This window comes from Perognathus longimembris, chromosome 1, assembly GCF_023159225.1.
Source record: "Perognathus longimembris pacificus isolate PPM17 chromosome 1, ASM2315922v1, whole genome shotgun sequence".
Classification (NCBI taxonomy): Eukaryota; Metazoa; Chordata; class Mammalia; order Rodentia; family Heteromyidae; genus Perognathus; species Perognathus longimembris.
Genome location: NC_063161.1, coordinates 98343561 through 98365029, shown reverse-complemented (window position 1 = coordinate 98365029; position 21469 = coordinate 98343561). Strand labels below are relative to the sequence as shown.

At 39.6% G+C, this 21469-nt stretch overlaps 1 protein-coding gene across 1 annotated transcript in view; it reads left to right on the top strand.

The window, feature by feature from the left end:
- The window catches only part of Pgm5 (phosphoglucomutase 5), a 172494-nt gene that overhangs the window by 105835 nt on the left and 45190 nt on the right, over positions 1–21469 (top strand). Inside the window, exon 7 of the mRNA XM_048332933.1 lies at positions 6509–6624. Within this exon, the coding sequence (XP_048188890.1) occupies positions 6509–6624 (116 nt within the window). The remainder of the gene's footprint in view (positions 1–6508; positions 6625–21469) is intronic.

Sequence of the window (21469 nt, the reverse complement as noted above, 5' to 3'; positions counted from 1 at the left end):
GCTTTTTTTTTTGTTCCTTCCAAAGGCCACAGCAGAAACTCAAATTCTCTACAGTGTGATAGAATGATAAGGTGGGACCTTTAAATATGACTAGCCATAAGAGTACTTTCTTGGTTAGAGGAAATATTAAAGATGTTTCATGGAGAGAGATATTAAAGCAAGCATTCATTAACAATCAAGTCATGTAAAAGTAATCCATGTTGGGCACACAGTTCTTCAAATCAGCTTCTTGGGTTCTAGATCTATGGAGCTCATAGATACTACATTTATAAATTGTTCATGGTTATTCTACATTTTTAAATTTTATTGTAAAGGTGATGTACAAAGAGGTTACAGTTACATAAGTCAGGTAATGAACACATTTCTTTTGAACAGTGCTACCCCTCCCTCATTTTCTCCCACTTTTTCCTCTCCCAACTTCCCTCCCCACTAAGTTGTAAAGGTCATTTCCAACACAGTGTTTAGTGAGTATCACTGTTGAATTGTTTCACCCTCTGTACCACTATTTCTGTGACTCCCCTTCGTATCCCCAAATCAGATAAACTTATATACAAGTCAAAGGGTACAGAAACCAGAAATAGTGACAACAGGGAATAAACCAAAGGGAAAAGAAGAGAGAAAAAAAGGAATAACTGCAAGCTGTACAATATAAAAACCTCTTGTTTCCATTTCTTGGAGTTCATTTTGTAGTAACTTTTTTTTTTTTTTTTTTGCCAGTCCTAGGCCTTGGACTCAGGGTCTGAGCACTGTCCCTAGCTTCTTTTTTTGCTCAAGGCTAGCACTCTGCCACTTGAGCCATAGTGCCACTCTGGCTGTTTTTTATATATGTGGTGCTGGGGAATCAAACCCAGGGCTTCATGTATACAAGGCAAGCACTCTACCACTGGGCCATATTCCCAGCCCCTTGGAGTTCATTTTGATAGTCATGTGCACATAGCTATTGAGCCATTATGATCCTCTCCTAAGAATATCCTCCTTTGTTCTAACTGTGCAAATGCTTAGAGTATTGTTTAATCAATCGTTTCCAAGTGTGATTATCTGCCTTTTACTGTCCACTGGATTAACTTACAGATTTATAGACATACTCTAATTATTAAAAATGAGGGAAACCATGCAGCTTAAGTTTTTTTTAGGGTCTGGCTTACTTTGCTTAATATATTTTTCCAGGTTTTTCCATTTCCTTATGAATGGTACAATATCATTATCTCAGATGGATAAGTAGAATTCCATTGTATGTATGTATGTATGTATGTATGTATGTATGTATGTATGTATGTATACATACATACATACATATATATCACATTTTCTTGATCCGTTTGTACACTGAAGGGCATCTGAGTTGACTCCATATCTTAGTTATGGTAAATAATGCTGCAATGAACATGGTTGTGCTGGTGTCTATAGTGTGAGTTGGTTTGTGATTATTTGGGAAAATACCCAGAAGTAGGATTGCTGGGTTATAGGGGAGCTCTGTGTTATCTTTTGAGGAACCTCCATCCTGATTTCCAGAGTGGTAGGACAAGTTTACATTCCCAACAGCAGTGTAGTAGTGGTCCCTTTTGGCCACATCCCCTCCAGCATCTGTTATTGTTTTCTTAATTATGGCCATTTTATCTGGGGTGAGGTAGAATATCAATGTTGCTTTGATTTGCATTTCTTTTATGGCCAGAGATGTTGAACATTTCTTCATGTGTCTATTGGCCATTCTTATATTTTCTTCAGAGAAGTCACTCTTTTTAGGTTTTTAGCCCACTTATTAATTGGGTTGTTGTCTCTTTGAGCATTTGTTTTGTGGAGGTATAATTTTTTGAGCTATAAGTATATTTTAGATATGAGGCCCTTGTCTGATGAACAGCTCGTAAAGATCTTCTCTCATTCTGTGGGCTTTCTGTTTATCTTGTTAGCTATGTTATTTGCCATGCAGAAACTCTTTAGTTTGATGCAATCCCATTTTATCCAACCTTTATTTGATCTGTTTTGTTTCTAGATCTTTACTTAGGAAGTTTCAGTCAAGGAGTCCTAGTGTTTCTGCTATCCCTTCCTGTAATATTGTCAGGGTATCTGGTCTTATATTAAGGTCTTTGATCCATTTGGAATTGATTCTGGTGCAGGGTGATATATAAAAATCTAACTTCAGTTTTCTGCAGGAGTATTCTACATTTCTAGAAGGTTCTTATCATCAAGGTGGGATGATGGTCCCATAAACAAGTTTATTGTGGTTTGTACAGATTAGTTAAAATATGAACATTTTCTAATTACTTTGTATACTAGAGACCAATATTTTTCAGGATGCTGTTATTTTACTATTGTAAAGACTTTCCTTTATTATTACAGCTATAATGCTAATACTTACCTGTGTAAGTTGTCCATGTTGCAGAAAACAGAGGCTCTACCTACCACAGATTGCCTTATATTATACAGTTAAACTGTGTCTTTTGTTTCTTATATTGCAAGCCATTTTGTTTTTCATTGTACAGAGACATATTGTCTCTTTAAGATGCTGCTGAAATTGTAGAGAATGTAGCCAAAACATAATAAACAATGACAGTTAAAAAAAAAAAAAAAGATGTTTCCTGGACCCTATGGTTGGTTTGCGTTTTCATCTTCCAGTTCTCTTCTAGACTCCAGAACTGAAGAAACAACTTCCTGTTTTTATAAATTACCCATTCTCTGGGATTCTATTATAGCCTGAGGAAATGGATGAAGACAGACTTTAGGATGGCAAGTAATTGAGGACAGATTTGATGGAGATTGGGAAGAGTGGGTTAGTTGGGGTTAGGGAATAGCACAAAGAACAACTGAGCCTTATAGAACATGAACAAAAAGTGCGAGTATATTGGAAAACAGAGACTTAGGATCTCTGAGCACTAGGAGGAATGAGGGAGAAATTGTTGCACATTTTCTTCCTTGGCCTTCATCCTCTGTCCTTTGCTAGGAAGTGAGTCCTCCTGTTTGTCTGGCACAGAATGCCAGTCATCAGGGAGGCTGGTTCTAACCCTCAGCAGGAGAAGCTTTGTATAGAACTCTGCTGTTAGAAGATTTTAGAGAGTTTAGCAGCTTCCTGCCAAAGGCTCGTCCAACTCCTCTGGTATCTGCTAAATGCTATGTTTGGAAGGAATCCCAAATGGAGAAGAAGGAGGCAGGAGGGGAATTCCTCTCTGACCCTAGGACACCATCTACTCTTACTAAGGATCCTGCAATTTAATTATCCACATTGTTAACTCGCCTAGTTGCAACTGTGGCTCATACTTGTCCAAGTATCCGGTCCTTTAATACACAAGTCCAGCCACAGCCTGGCGACCTCCTGCTGGTAATTAACTGGGAAGGGTGGGAACTGGGGAAATCCTTTCCCCTCCCTTCAGTGCTGCCAACTTGGCTTTGAACCTCTGAGTATCTTGGCCAGAGAATGTGTGTTCCCCAGTACCTCAGTCTCCCTCTGCCCCTCCCTCTGCTCCCTCCTCACGTTGTGTTCTCTTTGATAATCACATACATTCACTTTGTGAAATGAATTTTGACCTAAACTGATTTTTTAATATGTGCTGTACTTCAAAGGCTTCCAGCTGATTTATTCCTCTTTCCTTAAGCTCTGGCCATAAAATAAATGGCTCTGAAAATTCATCTCTGTACTAAAATCTTGAAGAGGGTTTCTTTTCTTATTCCTACCAGGATGTAAATGATTGTTTATCTTTCTTATACCATTGAAAAGGGGAGAGAATGGAACTTTTGAGGTAACTCCAATAATTTAAAAAGTGCTTTTTTCCTCAAAGCAATCTTGAAAGAGACTCGTTGCACAGATTTTTTTTTTTTCAGTCCTGGGCACATTCATGATAATTTGGGGTATATAGGAAGGGAAACATTCAGTTTCCTGGGGCAAAGGTATTTCCAGATTTTTCTTTACCTTCTAGCAAGCCAGAAGCTACTTAAATGAACCATTTATTCTATCATGTCCTTTACTCTGAATTTGTCTTTCTTCTTCTACGCCAAAATCATCACTGATTGTCTTTCTGACTACCCTCTGTCCTCATGATTTTATTTAGTTGCTCATACCTGGGAAGATAGCACTCTTGAGGCAGAAAGGTAAATGGGACATGAGCAAGAAATTAAGCAGGTTGGGTCCCAATTCTACCTTTGCCTCTTGTTTCTGTAGGCCCTTGAACAAATACATGACAGCTTTGATCCTCTGAGCCTGATTTCTGACAACATTGTTTGGTTTGGGTTGCTTGTGAATTTTATCTAAATGGAGCAATACAGCTTACATACCTTTATTTTTATGGCTTTTTGTTTTTGTCTGAGACTGGGACTCAAACTCAGTACCTGATGCTTTCACTCATTAACTAGCACTTTACCAACTGAGCCATGCCTCCAACTCCTATTATTGACTTCTTTAACTCAATACATTTGTGAGATTCATTCCTGTTCTTGCTTGAAAGAGTTTATTCAGTCAAGTTAATAAGTCCCAAATCATTTGTCTGTTCTGGTTTTGGACATTTATTTGTGTTGTTTCCATGATAAGAAATGGAGATGATCATTCTTTTTTTTTTCAAATTTTTATTATCAAACTGATGTACAGAGAGGTTACAGTTTCATAAGTTAGGCATTGGATACATTTCTTGTACTGTTTGTTACCTTGTCCCTCATGCCCCCCTCCCGAGATGATCATTCTTATAAAATCTCATATTCAGATTGTTCAGCAGCATCACATGCTGGGGTTCTCAGAAAATGTGGAGAGGCATTTGCTTAATTTCTTTCCACCTTCAAGGTCAAAGTTGTATTGAAGATCAACCCTGTGCTAGCCAGCTTTCTATTACTGTCACAAAATACTTGAGATAAAGCAACTTTTTAAAAGAGGAAAGTTTTATATTGGTTCTAGAAGTTTCATTTTATGTTAAGTTGGCCATATTGCCTCTGGGCTTCTCATAGTATGGCCCACTGGTAGACACCCCTGGTGAAGAAAGCTGCCCACATTGGGGCAGACAGAAAGGAGAGAGAGAGAGAGAGAGAGAGACAGACAGACAGACAGACAGACAGACAGAGAGACTATAATCCCTTTGAGGGCATGATCCCCAATGACATAAAACCTCCCACCAGGCTCCACCATTTAAAGATGGCCATCATCTTTTAGTAGCCCCAAGCATGTTTTTTTTTTTTAAACATTAAAAGTTTAATGTGTGTTCTCAATGAAAGCAGAAGACTGAAAACTTCTCCTTGGATGTTGTAAGATATTAGAAGTCATTTCAGAGTTTGGACATTATCCAATATAGAGTAAGGAATAAGCCAGATGCCAGCTTTGTGGTATACAGATCTAATACAAAGAAACTAAGAATTGGGCCAAGAAAGATTTTGTATCTGGTCCTCTGGGTAACATTTCAGATCCAAACTACAGCAGAGAACAAGAGGAAGATCAGAGAGAAGAGAAGTTGAACTGTAGTGCATCTGTAACAGTGCCTCAGCTCATGTGGAGCTAGGGCTGAACTTGCCCTATGGAGCTGTGCAAAGCAAGGAAGGAGCTCTTTGAACATGCACACTGATAAGTCACTGGATATATATTGACAGAGATGGAAACACGACTTTAAGGGAGACATCTCATGTTGGCAGAGTAGAGGCTATATCTAAGAACTGTCAATCATTCACATTTTTTGGTGCTGGTAGAATAGGTATTGCAGCCTCAGACTCTCTAAAGTATGTATTTCTGAGGTAGGAGGATGAATATGAATACTAAACTATAGTGTCTACTGCATGTAATTTCTAAGAATTGAATTACTGCTTCATTAGTGATAGGCATGTTCATTTTTTGTAGATTTTTTTTTTTTTTTTTTGTCCAGTCCTGGGCCTTGGACTCAGGGCCTGAGCACTGTTCCTGGCTTCTTTTTGTTCAAGGCCAGCACTCTGCCACTTGAGCCACAGCGCCACTTCTGGCCATTTTCTGTATATGTAGTGCTGGGGAATTGAACCGAGGGCTTCATGTATATGAGTCGAGCACTCGTGCCACAAGGCCATATCCCCAGCCCCTGTAGATATTTTTAAGCACTGTTCTAAAATGTTGTTACCCAAATACCACTTCAATTTAGATTCTTATATCCCAAACTGAGCTCTTATTAAAAAGATAAAGAAGACTTTATAGGAGAAGAACACTTGTGAGAATATTTTATATATCTTTATATATATGTAAGAATATATATGTATAAATATATATGTATATGTATACATAAGTATATGAACATATATGCATAAATTATATAAAATTATATATAAAATTATATTTATGTTTATAAATTTGCGTATAAATATATACTTATATGTATTAATTATATATCTAATTTTTCTGAATACTGGAGAAACGCCAACTTGGCTATTTGTCGTTCTCTAACTTATAGTTGGACTTCTTGAAAATACTGCTCAAATTTTTCTGAGATCTAGTTATGGAATTAGCAGATGCTAATGTGCTGAGAGAAGAACAGAAATGAGGTATGTGAGTTGACTGTTGCTTCAAATTTTATTTTTTCAGAGTGGCCAAATCCATGAAGGTCCCTGTGTATGAGACCCCAGCTGGATGGAGATTCTTCTCAAATCTGATGGACTCGGGGCGATGCTCTCTGTGCGGAGAGGAGAGTTTTGGCACTGGTAGGTTTTGTTGGATTGTTGCTATTAGCAAAAGTGAGTGCAGCAATGTGAGCCCCAGTCTGGAGATGTGTGAACCTTCTGTGAATCAAGGGCCAGAGGAAGAGACAGAAGCAAGTACTAAAACCAAACTAAAACAAAACCACCTCAGATCCCTCTGACACATTCATCTCTTTGGACAATCTTTTACATTTTTTCTTTCTTAAAATTTTTTTCTATTATGGAAAATTTTTGAAGTACATACAAAATCAGGTGCTGGTGGCTCATGCTTGTAATCCTAGCTACTCAGGAGGCTGAGATCTGAGGATTGTTATTGAAACCCAGCATGGGCAGGAAAATTTGTCAGACTCAAAGGACTCTGATTGTGTTCATCCTCATTAAACCCCTTTCTTAGCTGTCTTCTACACTCTCACCCACTTCTGAGTCTGTTTTACTCTATTGTTGTTCATTTTAATATACATACTAATTGTACCAACTAGATAGTTCACCAATAATTCTTACCTTTCTTCTTCTGTTTAAAGTACCTTCATCTATGCCCTGTCCTCTGGCTGCCTTCACTGTTTTCTTTTTCTTTTGGTTTATCAAATGTAACACTTTTTTATGTGTGTGTAAGAATTTTTTTTAAAGCTCTTAAATGTGATTTCATATCTACTTGTACAGTAGTCTCCTCTTTCTCTGGTGTTCTGCCAAAGATGAGACTGTTTTATGGTATCCTGCTTCTTTGTGGAGCAGCAGATTGTCACTTTTATCACCTTCTGATGTCAGACTTCTGAGGAGTAGAAGAAAACATTGTAGACTTCCTTTTCTCATCTCTCCAATGGCAAACTTCCTCTGGCAGATTTCTATTCTAAACAGAGAACAGAAATGGGGAATTGCAAAGGTAATTCTTAACAGTTTTCCTATTCTCACTCTTTTACTCCATCTACCCAAACAGTGTTTTCCTTATAGTGTAATTGGTCAGTGTGTCCCTCAAATCTCTTCTACAGTTTTTCTTATTTATTTATTTATTTATTTATTTAGCTAGTCCCAGGGCTTGAACTCAGGGCCTGGGCACTGTCTCTGAGCTTCTTTGTGCTCAAGGCTAGCATTGTACCATTTGAGCCACAGCATCACTTCTGGCTTTTTTTCTGAGTAGTTTATTGGAGATAAGAGGCTTACAGACTTTCTTGCCCAAGGTGGCTTCAAATTGCAGTCCTCAGATCTCAGCCTCCTGACTAGCTATGATTAGGGTTGTGAGCCACTTGTGCCTGACTAATTTTTTATTTTTATGTTTGCACTGTTATAGATGGGACCAGGGCCTTGCATATACTCAGCAAGTGCTCCACCTCATACTTTCAGCCCCAGTCTTTGACTCTCTTTCAATCTCATTTATCCACTGTGTTATACTTCCCCAGAGCATTGAATAGCTTTGAGTTTTTTAAAAAAATATTTTATTTTATGATTTATTTAATGACTTTTTTTTTTTTTTTTTGGCCAGTCCTGGGGCTTGGACTCAGGGCCTGAGCACTGTCCCTGGCTTCTTTTTGCTCAAGGCTAGCACTCTGCCACTTGAGCCACAGCGCCACTTCTGGCCATTTTCTGTATATGTGGTGCTGGGGAATCGAACCCAGGGCCTCATGTATATGAGGCAGGCACTCTTGCCACTAGGCCATATCCCCAGCCCTGTTTGTTTGTTTTTAATGTGGTGCCAAAGAATTGAACCCAGGGCATCATACATACTAGGGAAAGCACTCTACCACTAAGCCACAATACTAGTCCTCTAGTTTTGAGTTTTAACTTCGCTGCTCTCCTTTATAATTTGATTATCATTTGCATAGAAACTATTAGTAGGTTTTAAAGTTAGCTTGCAACTCCCTTAGCTCATTCTGTTACTAAGTATATTTTATAGTTTGTAAAAGTATACAGTTGTATATGGCTAGAAGATAAAATCTTTGACTATATTTCTGCATAAATAGAGAGACTTGGATGTACATGTAGACATAGAAAATATGTGGAATCTATGACTAAAATAAACGTGTTTTTTCTACTACTGAATATCTTTTATTTTGTATTATCTTATTAATACTTGTGAGTATTCAAATTTTAATGGAAATTAGTATTTTACTTTATTTGCTTTTTAATATTCACAAAATATCATATTTATGTAGATTTTTTTCTATTCATGTTTAACTTTGAGTCTTATTAGAAATGACTTCAGGATTTCTTAGGCATCCTGTGGAATTCAGCAACATATTTTTCTCTTTTGTTTTATAAATATATTTCAAATATTTTGTTATACTTATATAACAAAAGAGGAATATACTTCTCTTTTGTTATATAAATACACACATATATTTTTCTCTTTCCGTATATAAATTTAATGAAGTGTTACTGATTTTCAATGTTGAGTCATTCCAGATTTCCTAAGAATAAATTCTGTCTGGTCATACCAAAATGATTGTTGTAAATCCATTTTGAATGAGATAGACAGAATGACAGTGTTCGAGGCCAGATTGAAGTTTATGAAGGAATTTCTTTCTGAGATATTTCCTTCTCTCACCCAAATTACTGTGAGGAGCCCGGGAGGTTTAGCATGCTTCTTAGTTTCCATGGACAGAAAGAGACCAGAGCAAGCTCTCTTAAGGACTACTGCCTGAACTCAGAATGTGTTGAGAGCAGCTCTGAGTGTGACATCATGGAGACAAGAGAGAGGTAGGCCCTGCAGATGGCAGTGAATGAGCAGGACATTTGGTGTAAGTAACCATTTGTTCAGGTCTTCTTGAGTCATGGTTTGCCAAATATGGATTGCAACTCATCTCTTGAGAGATCAGAGCATACTGAGCTTAGCAAAGATATTATTTGGAGTGTGTGTGTGTGTGTGTGTGTGTGTGTGTGTGTGTGTGTGTGTGTGCAGTCATTCTCTTGGCAAAATGTATTTATTGTAGATCATGGTCAGAAATTCTGAAAAACATGTCTATAGCAAGATTCATCAAATTGTTCCCATAAAAAGCAAGATGGCCAGATGCTGGTGACTCATGCCTGTAATCCTAGCTATTCAGGAGGATTTAAGATCTGAGAATTGTGATTTGAAGGCAGCCTGGACAAGAAAGTCCCTGATACTCTGATCTCCAATTAACTGCCCAAAAATCTAGAAATGGAGTTGTAGCTCAAGTGGTAGAACACCAGACTTGAGCAAGAAAACTAAAAGACAACACCCAGGCCCTGAGTTCAAGCCCTGGACCAACACCATAATTAAATAAACATATAAGTGAGTAAATGCCAAGATGGTGAATATTTTCCTTTTTTTTTTGGCCAGTCCTGGGGTTTGGACTCAGGGCCTGAGCACTGTCCCTGGCTTCTTTTTTTGCTCAAGGCTAGCACTCTGCCACTTGAGCCTTTTTTTTCTGTATATGTGGTGCTTGGGGAGTTGAACCCAGGGCTTCATGTATGGGAGGCAAGCACTCTTGCCACTAGGCCATATCCCCAACCCCAAGATGGTGAATATTTTAAGATTGATTAGCTGCAGGATCACATAGAATCTGTTAAAATGGGATTGTGAATATGATTGTAGAATGCAGTTCATTATATTCATGTGTAAAATTAGAATAACACCACCTATTAAAACTATAAAAAGAAAAGGAGGAAGGAAAAAAGAGGTAAGAAAGAGCAATAAAAGGATGAATATGATCAGAGTACATTGTGTATGGATGGGTAGATATATCACAATGAAGGCCTTTTGTAGTATACCCTCATAACAATGTGTAAAAAATTATTCAGCACTAGCACTGTAGAACAAAAGCAGCCAGAGATGATACACAAACATGGAGCCTGGCTGTGTTCCAAGAAAATGTTCATCACAAAATCGGCACCAGTCCAGATGGGGCCCAAGGGCTGCATTTGCTCCTGTATGGACAGGGTGGGATGAGGGAGAAGGTCTCAGGAAAGCCACGCTGGTGGGGAGGCCAGCTTGCAGGCCCTTTTCAACAGCTCTGTTTTCAGACAGTGATATTGACTGCATGAAGGCTGGACTGTCAAGGATTTTTTAAGTTTTTCACATTTGTAGTTGCTTATCATTTTTCTTTCAAGGAGCACTAGAGGTTTTTCAATGTAGAGGGCTTAAAAAGTATTGCCTTCTCTGCCAATTGGCATGTGCCTTAAGCCTAGTTTGATGGATGAGTGCTCAGAGCCCAAGGAATCGTTGAAGGAATCTCCCAGGGTGTCTGAGTCTGGAACATGACTCATGTGCAGTCAATCACAGCAGAACTGAAAGGCAAGTCTGCACTATAGTATATGCTGCTTTCCATTGCGGGTCAGCCTTTCTGATTCTCTCCATCTCAAGTTCTCTGCAGTAACTGACCAAGAGTCTGTAGGAATTGGCTCACTCAGTCTCTAAGACAGAAATGGCTTCTTCTATTCTTATGTCTGATCGTGGAGAGGCACTGAGCTAGCTGTCAGAAACTTGTTGACAGTACAGATCTCTGCCAGGCGTGGTAACACTAACTACTTAGGAGGTGGAGATCATGAGATTGGTGGTTGAGGCCAGCCCAGGCATAAAATGAATTCATGAGTTGTCATCTTAACTCAATGGCTGGGTACAGTGGTACACATCTCTTATCCCCAACCACACAGGGAAACATAAGAGGAGGAATGCAGCTCAGGTTTCTTGGCGAATAAAGTAAGACTCTACTTGAAAATAACCAGTGTGGAAAAGGGGCTGAAGTTGTGGATCAAGTGGTAGAACTCCTGCCTAGCAGGCATGAGGCCCTGAGTTCAGGCTCCAGTACCACAAAATAAATTAATAGAAAGAAGTAAAAGTTCATAGGGTTGGAAATGTGGCTTAGCAGTAGGATGCTTGCCTAGCATTTATAAGGCCCTGGGTTTGATTCCTCAGCACCACAAATACAGAAAAACTTGGAAGTGGCGCTGTGGCTCAAGTGGTAGAGGGCTAGCCTTGTGCAGAAAGAAGCTAGGGACAGTGCTCAGGTCCTGAGTCCAAGCCTCAGGACTGGCAAAAAAAAAAAAAAAGAAAAAAAAATTTAAGTACCTATTTTCTGTCCCAATCCAACTTTGAATCTCTGTCTGCATGGAACCTAAGCATCTGCATCTTAAATGTGTTGCCTCAACTAATTCTAATGTGCAGCCAGGAGCAAAAAGAGAAAAAATCATTGCTCAAGTCATCAGGATTGGTAGCACGTGTGTGCCTGATATACCCCATTCAGTTTTCCCCAGGCAATGCAGAGGCACAGGAATGTTGGGGGGCTGGGACTTGATGATCCACATCAAGGCCCATGCCTACAAGTCAGGAACCAGCCATCTAGCCTCGCTGACAGTTCTAACTTGTGAAAGTCAGATGATCCTAGGACCTGCATATCTTAAGGATGTGCTTTTTCAGAATCCGATGAGCTAGTTACAGGAGAAGAAATGGATAGAAAGATCCTAGTAAGAAGCGTCTAAAATGCATGCGCATATCTCCATTGGGGCTTTTTCTGGTGTCCTCAAGGCGTGGCAATTGTGTACTAATTAGGAATTCATACAGTAGTGCCAAGAAAATTTGGAAGTGTAGATCTGCTTTAGGCTCAAGGATGTCAAGATATCACCCAGAGCAAGGCCTTGAACCACCAAGACATGCCCTAAGTGGAAATCGTCCCTGCTGACATCTTGAGCTTTGAGAATCTGCCAAGATAACTGGCTGCTGGTAGCATCCACATTCTGGAATGCTCTAGGCCCTGGACAGCAGGAAACCAGTATTTATTTCTCTATCAAGGAATTAAGATCATTTAAATAGCCAAAGAATCTTTTGTGCTCATAGCAGGTATTCATGCTATTCCTGGGAGGGGCCTTGGAGAACAGCTTTATAGGGAGAAAGCAGAACATTTTGTAAATACTCAAGAGTTAAATGCTGGCATGCTGGCTTCCTGAGAGTTGTAATTTTAAAGGAATCTTGGCTGGTCCCCATACACAGAGGATCTACTAAAATATTCAAATTAAGATTAAAACCAAAATACAGTCTTTTATTTCTTTTGCATTTGTTGAAAATGTTCCCTTATTTTCCATCCCTGACATCAGTTTTCTAAGAAGTCATGCCAGCTTTGCAGTATATGATTTGTCCTAGTCCCTTTACTGAGAACATGGAAGAATTGTTCTTTTTGTGAATGCCTGGAAGATTTCCAAGCTTGATCATCATCTTCATTTAGCACCCATTGCATTTATATATTTTATATGATAATATCAACACTCATAATTATGTTAAGTAAACATTTTTTTATTCTTCCCAAAGAAGTACTCTGTTGAGTTTCACATTTAAATGAGCATCTAGTATACAACAGTGCATTCCCAAGCCTTATATGCATCCATCTCTTTCTGAAGACTCTGAATTATACCCAGTTCTTAGCACAAACTATTTGTATTTGCCACACCAAATTTTTCCATTGTGAAATCTTGACTATAGTCAGTGGCAGTTTTTACACCTTAGTTGTTTTTTGTTTGTTTGGTTGGTTGGTTTTAGCACAACAGAAAGAAGAATAGAGTATGTGTGTTTCATGTCATAGGAAGCCCTGAGTTCTCTGCATGTTTTTTAGGTCTGCTTGTTGTGCAGGTATTGTAAATGCTCTGAGGACAGGAGCCATGCCAACCTCATTCAGATTTATTTATTTAACATATAGTAGGCTCTGAGAAAATGTTTATACATGGATAGGAATAAAAGGAAGGGTGATGATTTGAATAGAAATGTGGAAAGATAGGAAAGAAGGAAGGGAGGGAGGGAGGGAGGGAGGGAGGGAGGGAGGGAGAGAGGAAGGACAAAGAAGGTAGGAAGGAAAAGAGAGGAGGGGAGGGGAGGAGAGGAATGATTTCCATTTTTGTGTTTTTCCCTTGAATTTTTATAAGTTAAATTTTTATTTTCCTTTGTTGGAGTTGTTTCTGAAGATCTGATCATTGAAGAACCTTAATAGAAGCTAAATTAAATAAATGTGTAGACCTTGCAAAAGGGTGTGAAGGGACATTATGAATGATGATAAAATCAAAAGTATGAAAACTTTTAAATGCGTATGAAACTGTAACCCATCTGTACATCACTTTAACAATAAAGAAATGAAAATAACTTAAAAATAAAGTTGTATTTTCAATCATCCCATAATTATCAGCACAGATTAAGAGCCGATGATGTGTTTCTAGGAAGCTCTTCGCTCCTGAATCCAATGTCATAAAGAGGTTTTAAAGCATGTATAATATGTGACATTAACTTGGTCATTTCCCATGTCTGGAGCTGTTGACATTAACTTGGAAATATCGGTGTCTGACAATGGCTAGAGTCCAGATTTAGCATTTTTTTTAATATGTACTAAATCCTTATGTCTTTAGGACAGTCATTGTGGGTTCTGTTATCTTATGGCTGATGGTACTGATTTCGCCAGTTACTTTGTGAAGGATTTTTTATTTCCCTAAGGAGAAATAGTTCTTCATTTGTGGTTTACATGTGAGCTATGTGCACCTTAACTCAAGATGAGGTTCCTAGCAGTAATATGGTACAAAGACTGAATGGTTTAATTGTGTCTTCTGTGTTTTGAATTTTTTATGAGCATATGTTAATTGTACAGAGAGTTTAGACACAGATTCTATGTTTCTCAAAGCCAATTAAAGGAAGACTTGAGTCTATTCCCTGTCTAGCTGGTCATTAGCTTGCTACTTGGGTGTTTTCACTTCTGCCCAGGCTGTAGGAAGGAGCAAGAGTCTGACATAGCTGTCAGTTTCTGATGATGGATGTCTTTCCACCATTTCTTTCCTTCTTTGTGGTCTTTGCCTGTGAATTTGGCTGGGTTGCAGAAGTGGGGTGAGGCGGCTGTGGTGAGAGCATTATCAGACTATTCAGTTTGTGCAGCTGTTGGAAGCAGGCTGTGTGCATGCATGCAGTTCAGTCTAAGGTGGGAAAAGCACAGAGGTTTTATGCCGCCCTCCCCCCGCCCCCAAGAGCCTCCTGGTAATGTTAGAAAGCTGAAACTCCCTTCTGGAGCTTCTGCAAGAAGCTAGACTAGCAAGAGTATCCCCATCACACAGACTCCTTTTCTTGTGTTTTTCATGGCCCTGGTTCCATTGGCCTTTCTGTTAGGTAATCTCCCAAGTCAATCAAAAGTGGCAAGAAGGCCAGGTATGGGTGGCTCATGTCTGTAATACCAGCTACTCAGAAAGCTGAAATCAGAGGGTCACAGCTCAAAGCCAGCTTGGGCAGGGAAGTCCATGAGATTCTTATCTCCAATTAACCATCAGAAAAATGGGTCTGTGGCGTAAAGTGGTAGAGTGCTGGCCTTGACCAAAAATGCTCAGGAATAGCACCCAGACCCTGAGTTTGAGCCCTACAACCAACAAAGAAAAAGTGGCAAGAGGTGGCAGAGTTTCATGAGCAAAAGCAAAAGAATGGGGCTTCCAGCACTGTGTCCACAACTAACCAGAGCTTTCTAGAAGCCCTGGAGGTTTGTGGCCATTGACCGCAGATCGAAGACTTCCAAAGAGGCAAGCACATTCTCCTAAGGAACCTGGAAAAAGAAGCCTTGTCTTTGGAATTTAGATGTCCATAAAATTATCCATCCTTTGAAGATGACTTGCCTTCAATGAGGACAGGGTATAATGACTATAGCCCCAAACCCACTGAAGAGATTTCTGGTTTGCCACATGATAGAGCACACTTCTTAGTGAATTCTGGCACTCCTTTCTCATGAGAAAAAAACATATATACATGCATGCACGTGTATAAAGGAAAAGGGTAGGATGCATGAGTCTGAGGTCCCACTTCCTGTGCAGTTGTGAATCTGGAGGGAAGTGGTCTATTGGCTGGCCTTGAACTTGCTCAAGCGTTCCCTCCTCTTACATGGGTGATTGACTGCTGAGGGTGTGTGTTAATAAAATAGTGCTGTTTTGAACTAATAAATCCATCTCTTGAGCAGATGAAAAGTGGACAGGGAGAATTTCACTGTAGTTTAATGAAAATCATTTATAAGGCTGACATGAGAGGAAAAATAAAGGGGACTTTTGCAGATCCACAGCAATGTCAAGGGTGAACAGGAAGAATGCGAATTCATCCCCTAGCCTTCCCCCCTTTGATCTTCGGAAGCATAGTCCCAGCTCTCATGAGGTGGGACACTGGGTCTGCCTCCCTCCTGAGATCTCTGCCATTACTGGACTTCTCCAGGAGCAGTGAAGACCACAAGTTTTTGGAGCCAGTCTTCCAAGGTTCAAATCCTCTTTTTATTACTCAGCAGCCATGTGACTTCTTACAAATGGCTGACTTTGCTCTCTTATCTGTAAAAAGGGACTTCAGAATTGTAGATGTTGGATAACAGGTGTCTGAAGTAATCGAGCCCCATGCCAGGGGCTTCACTGCTGATCTTCTTAGAAGGAACTTAGCTTGCCTGTAATTCCTCTCTAGGAATAAGCATAGAGATGCATATGCCACCTGTCATTTCTGGATCCAAGAAGTCCATGTGCTAAGGCAGGTGCCAAATGGGCATGCCTCTTAAAAATGAGCAGGAACCTCATTGAGCAGGTGGCCTTTCCTATTGGATGGCCGATGTCTTTCTTCATCTGGAATTTAGAGGATTCTTGGGTTGTGAAGCTTTTTCTGCTAAAATAGGGAAAGTCACAGCCTAACTAGGATGAGTTGATCACTGCACAAGGACATGGGGGTGGGTCTAGGGGGCACAGAGGAGGGGGTAGGGGACAGAGAGAGAGAGAGAGGAGAGAGAGAGAGAAAAACGAAAGAGACACTGAAGCGGAACCTAGGGAGGATTACCTACAGGAGCAAAGAAAGTGGCATCTGTTTAACTGGAGACTAGGGGCCACTATCTGATAACCTCAAATTAGAGCAACATAAAGAAGAAAGTTAATTCACTCCCAATAATATGAGGCTATTTGAAGTACTTTCTTCTCAAGCAGCAGCCCTCAGCCCTGGCTGCTCCCTGAAAAATCACCCAAAGAGCTTTTAGGAAAAGATTGCCTGTCTTGGTTTTATTGGACAGGGTATTGATGTGTGTGTGTATGTGTGTGTGTGTGTGTGTGTGTGTGTGCGCGCGTGTGCGCGCCTGCGTGTATGTGTTGGAGGTGAGTATTAAAGTTCTGTGAGCGATCCTGTAGTGCCAGCCAGGTTTGGGAATTGCTAGCCATGTTACAGTGTAGAGTCGACAACAGGTGCAAGATGACTTAGGCCTTCTTAATTTGCACCTTGAGAGTTCCCTGACCTGAGTTTCCGCTGTGATGACTTGATTAGGCAGCAGCATGTGTGATGTCTGGTTGACTCATCCACACTGGAATTTCTATTTGAAGAAACAAATTCCTTTGAGATGATTGGGTGTTCTCTTTATTTTTCCCTTCAATTACCCTCTTCGGTGAGGCAATATACTTACTGATGGTATACCTACCTCAAGGACCACGATTTTCAAGCTTAAGAAAATTTAATTGGAGTAGCGAGGGAATCTTTTGATATTTGTGATAGATCCCACTTGCTGTGTCAGTTCTTGTTGGAGTGATGGCAGGGGATAGCTAAGGGTCTCCCTGCTTTCTGACTTAAGTAAATAGCTGAGTGTCCCAGTGAAGATGGCTGCTGCTCACCACTGCTCCATGGGGTGGGCTTTGTGCTGTGCTGGCCTGGATGGTGAAAGGTGTGTGGTACTTAGAGGCTTTAGGAATGAAGGATCTATGTTCCTTGCCACAGCCTGAATGAGTAGTCGGGGAAAGCAAGCGTCCCAAAGTCATGGCGGTGTTAATTCCGATTACGTGCATGTCATTAACTCTGACAAGGTTAGACGCTGCTGGGGTCCAGCACTAGAGCATTCTGAAAGGTAACTTTTTAAATGTGAGAATTTTAATGGCACACGACTGATAAGTTTAAAAACTTTTTTCCTCACATAAAAATAATAACCTGTTTATTGTAGAAATACTGTAAAGCAAAAAGAATGAAAGTGCCTGCAATTCTACCACTTCTGAGATGACTACCTACTGCTGATGGCTTGCTCTATGCCTTTATGCCACACATATGCACACACTTCCTACAAAAGCACACTGGACTTTTTTTTTTTGCATTTATCTCTTTTTGACTTTTTTATTGTTATTATAGAGGTGATGTACAGAGGGGTTGCAGTTCTATAGGTCAGGTAATGAGTACATTCCTTTTTGGACCAGGTAATGATATTCTCTTTTGATATACTGATTTTTCCCAATTATTAAAATGGGATGACCATGATAATTTATTGCAAAAGATTCTCTATTCAGTACTTTGTCTATGGAAGAACTGATACTTTTCTTTTCTTCAGTGTTTCCTTCTTAAGTACATCTATTAGTGTCCTTATGAATATAGATTAAGAAATAGAATTGCTGGATTCAAAGATGAGGATTTTTAAAAGGCTATTGATCATTATTGTCAAATTTCAGTAGCCAAATATATTCTTTTACACTGGTACTTTATCAGTACTAGATAGTCTCCTTTCTCCAACCCAACCTTGCTCATTTGACTGTCCCTAAATGGTGCCCCACTTTATGGGCTTTTCTTTTGACCACAATGAGACTAAATGATTGTTCGAATGTTTGCTGACCATTGATATTTTCTCCTGAAAAGTGCTTTTTTTGAGATGGAGAGGTAATTCAGTGGTAGAGTTCTTGCCTAGCATGTGTAAGATGCTGGGCTTGTTACCCAGCAAGGCGGGGGGGCGGGGGGGCTTGTTTGTGCCCAGTTGTCTTTTGGTGGTTCCTCTTTTTGCTTATTGACTTACAAAAACATAGGCTATTTGCTATATATATTATATATGCATACATATATATGATAGCTACATGTATACATGTATGTATGTATGTATGTATTTAGACAGTGTAAACATCGCCTACCCATTTTGACTCTGTTTATAGAGGACATCATTTGGTATCTTTGAGTTTTCTTCATTCCTTATTTAGTGTACTGACATGGATATGTCAAGTTTATGTCCCTTAAGGATATGAAAAGGACCTCCCAATACCCCTCCTGCACACACTGTGGTCTTCACATGGAAACATCTGTGTAATTGTAGTCTCATTAATTAATGTCTATCTCTGCCCCCAACAATGATAAAGAACACAGTTAATTTTTACTTGATTATTGGCCTCTTATGAATCTTGGCAAACGTTTAGCTTGCAGGCAAAGATATCCAGGCCAGCTCACAAGTTACTATGCAGTTGGCTACGATTGATTGAGGTGTTTTATTTTCTTTTAATCCACCTAAAAGAACTCTGTGTCTCTCTACCAGTAAATTATGACATCTTATCTTACAAACTTAATAGCATCTAATGGTTCTCTCTCTAGGTAATGTGATCCAGCTGGAGATGTTTTTGAACAAAAGGGTATTTTTCTCTGGCCAGTAAGTAAAAGTGATTTTTCTCAGCTATAAAAGGACAAAAGGTTTTGAAACGATCACACTGGGCAGGGTTTCCTAGACTTGTTGTTTTGGCAGTTGGCCATATTTCTAAGACTGAGTCTTCCAAATTTCTTCCTTTTTTGTATCAGTGTGAAGAATTCACTGGCTGAGAGCAGAGTCACTTTGGGGTGTGATGATTAGTGTCCAGTGTCGTCTTAGCCTAGATATAAGCATAATGTGACAATGCCATCAGCAGACCACAGGTCACTGTGTTAAGAACTAACAATGAGATTCTTTATCTTTCTGACTTAAGTAACTTCACTGTTCTCCCAGGGTTGTATATTTTCTCTTTTAAGAACAAAAAACATGTAAGCATTTAAAACCATAACTATAAGAATGGTGCATGGGCTATGGCTCCAGGGAGAAGCCATCAAAGATGTTCAAAGGTTTTCAAGGTAAACCGTTTAGCAGCTCTGTGACATGGGTCTCTTTTGCTGATTTTCTATATATGTTCACAGTCCTGGAAGCCAAGAGTATTTTTGTCTATTTTCCTTGCTCATATCCCAGTCCTATTTCTTAAGACATTACTATTGCTAGGGTCATACTGTGTGTGTGTGTGTGTGTGTGTGTGTGTGTGTACGTGTGTGTTACAGAATACTTTGTATTGAGGGATCAACATGAAAATTGACTCAAGAGCCTGCCTTGCGGGGGGGGGGGGGGGGGCAGAGAAACAGGGTATCACTGGCCTTCAACTAAAGGTCTTCTTGCCTCAGCTTCCTGAGTAGCTGGGATTACAGGTGTAGGTCGCCAGGCCCTTTTACAAAGAAGCTGAGGCACAGAGAAGTTAAGAACATTGGAGTAGCAGAAGATGATTGAAATCCTAATTCTTAAGCCTTCTTTAAGCTTTTCTCATACAAGAAATGATCCTTTGCATACAAGGCTTTATCCATTTCAGAGGAAGCGTGCAACTGGCCACAAAAAAGAGATGCTTAAGTGGTCCTACATCGTGTTTCTAGATTCACTTCCCACTGGAAGCTTCTTGTTTAGACTTTACTCTTGAATTGTGTATAGGACACAATAAGACATACCCCTCTTTCACATGTGGCTTTCAGGCTCCTTCCTGCCTCAGGGACTTTGCATTTGCTGACTCCGGGCTTGGAACTCTCCATTCCCAGACCTTGGAATGGCCAACTCCTCCTCAAGTGTCATCTTAGATGTCTTTATCTCAATGGGCCTGACCCTAATGACCTGAGTTCATCTCCTAGGGCTACCTCAACACAAGCTGAGGGCCTTAATACAAGAGAAATGTATTCTCTCATAGTTCTAAAGGCTAGAAATTCAAAGCCAAGATGTTAGTAGGGCTGTATTTCCTCAGAAGGCTCCAGGGAAAGTCCTTACTTAGCACTTCAGTGTCTGGTGGCTCTGTGCATTCCTTGGCTGATTGCAATAGAGCTCCCATCTCTGCCTCTCTACCTGTGAAGCATGTACTCCCATTTCTCAGTGTTTTCCTGAGAAGAACCTTTATTTTCTGGGCACTGGTTGCTCATGCCTGTAGTTTTAGCTACTCAGGAGGCTGAGATCTGAGGATCAGAGTTTGGAGTCAGCCCAGGCAAGGAAGTTCTTGAGACTCTTTTCTCCAATTAATCACAAAAAGCTGGAAGTAGAGCTGTGACTCAAGAGGTAGAGTGCTAGCTCTGAGTACAGAAAGCTCAAGGACAATGACCAGGCCCAGAGTTCAAGCCTCAGAACTGAAAAATATTGAAAATTAAAATAAATAAATAAATAAATAAATAAATAAATAAATAAATAAATAAAAGAACTCTTGTTATTGGGTTTAGGGTTCACCAAGATAATCTAGGATGATTTCATTTCATGGATTTCTAATCTAGTTATACCTACAAAAACAAAGACTTTCTCCCCAAAAGAATGCATCTTTTGGGGGGTCACCATTCAACTTTAGACAAAGCAGTATTTGTTGCTCTTCCCCCTCCCCCCATCAGCATCCATTTCAATTTCTTTAAAGTACTGTCCCCTAATTACTGCATCTTTAGTCATTTGTCTACTTTTCTTTTGCTTATTTCTCTCTAGTTAAGTTCAGATTATTGAATAAGGAGCATCTTATTACTACTATATTACTAGGATATAGAGCAATGCTCAGTACATTGATGGGGTCACCAAGTATTTATTGAATAAACGGATGAATGAATGATACCATTGTGCTGATGTGATGCCAACTTGGTTCTTCAATGCCTTCAACAATCTCTAGCATTTTATTATACTTTTGTTAACATTTTATGTTATTTGGATTTCACTTGCCTAGTTTTGAAAAAAAAAAAACAAATATATATGGGGCATGTATTTTACACAGCCACAGATGTATCCAATCATTTTGATGTAACCTTCAGTGATTAACTGGCCTTACTAGTTTATTTGCTTTTGCTTTATCCTCTCACTATTCTTACCTCCTCCACATCTCCTTCCCCTTCTAAGTCCCTTCAAGG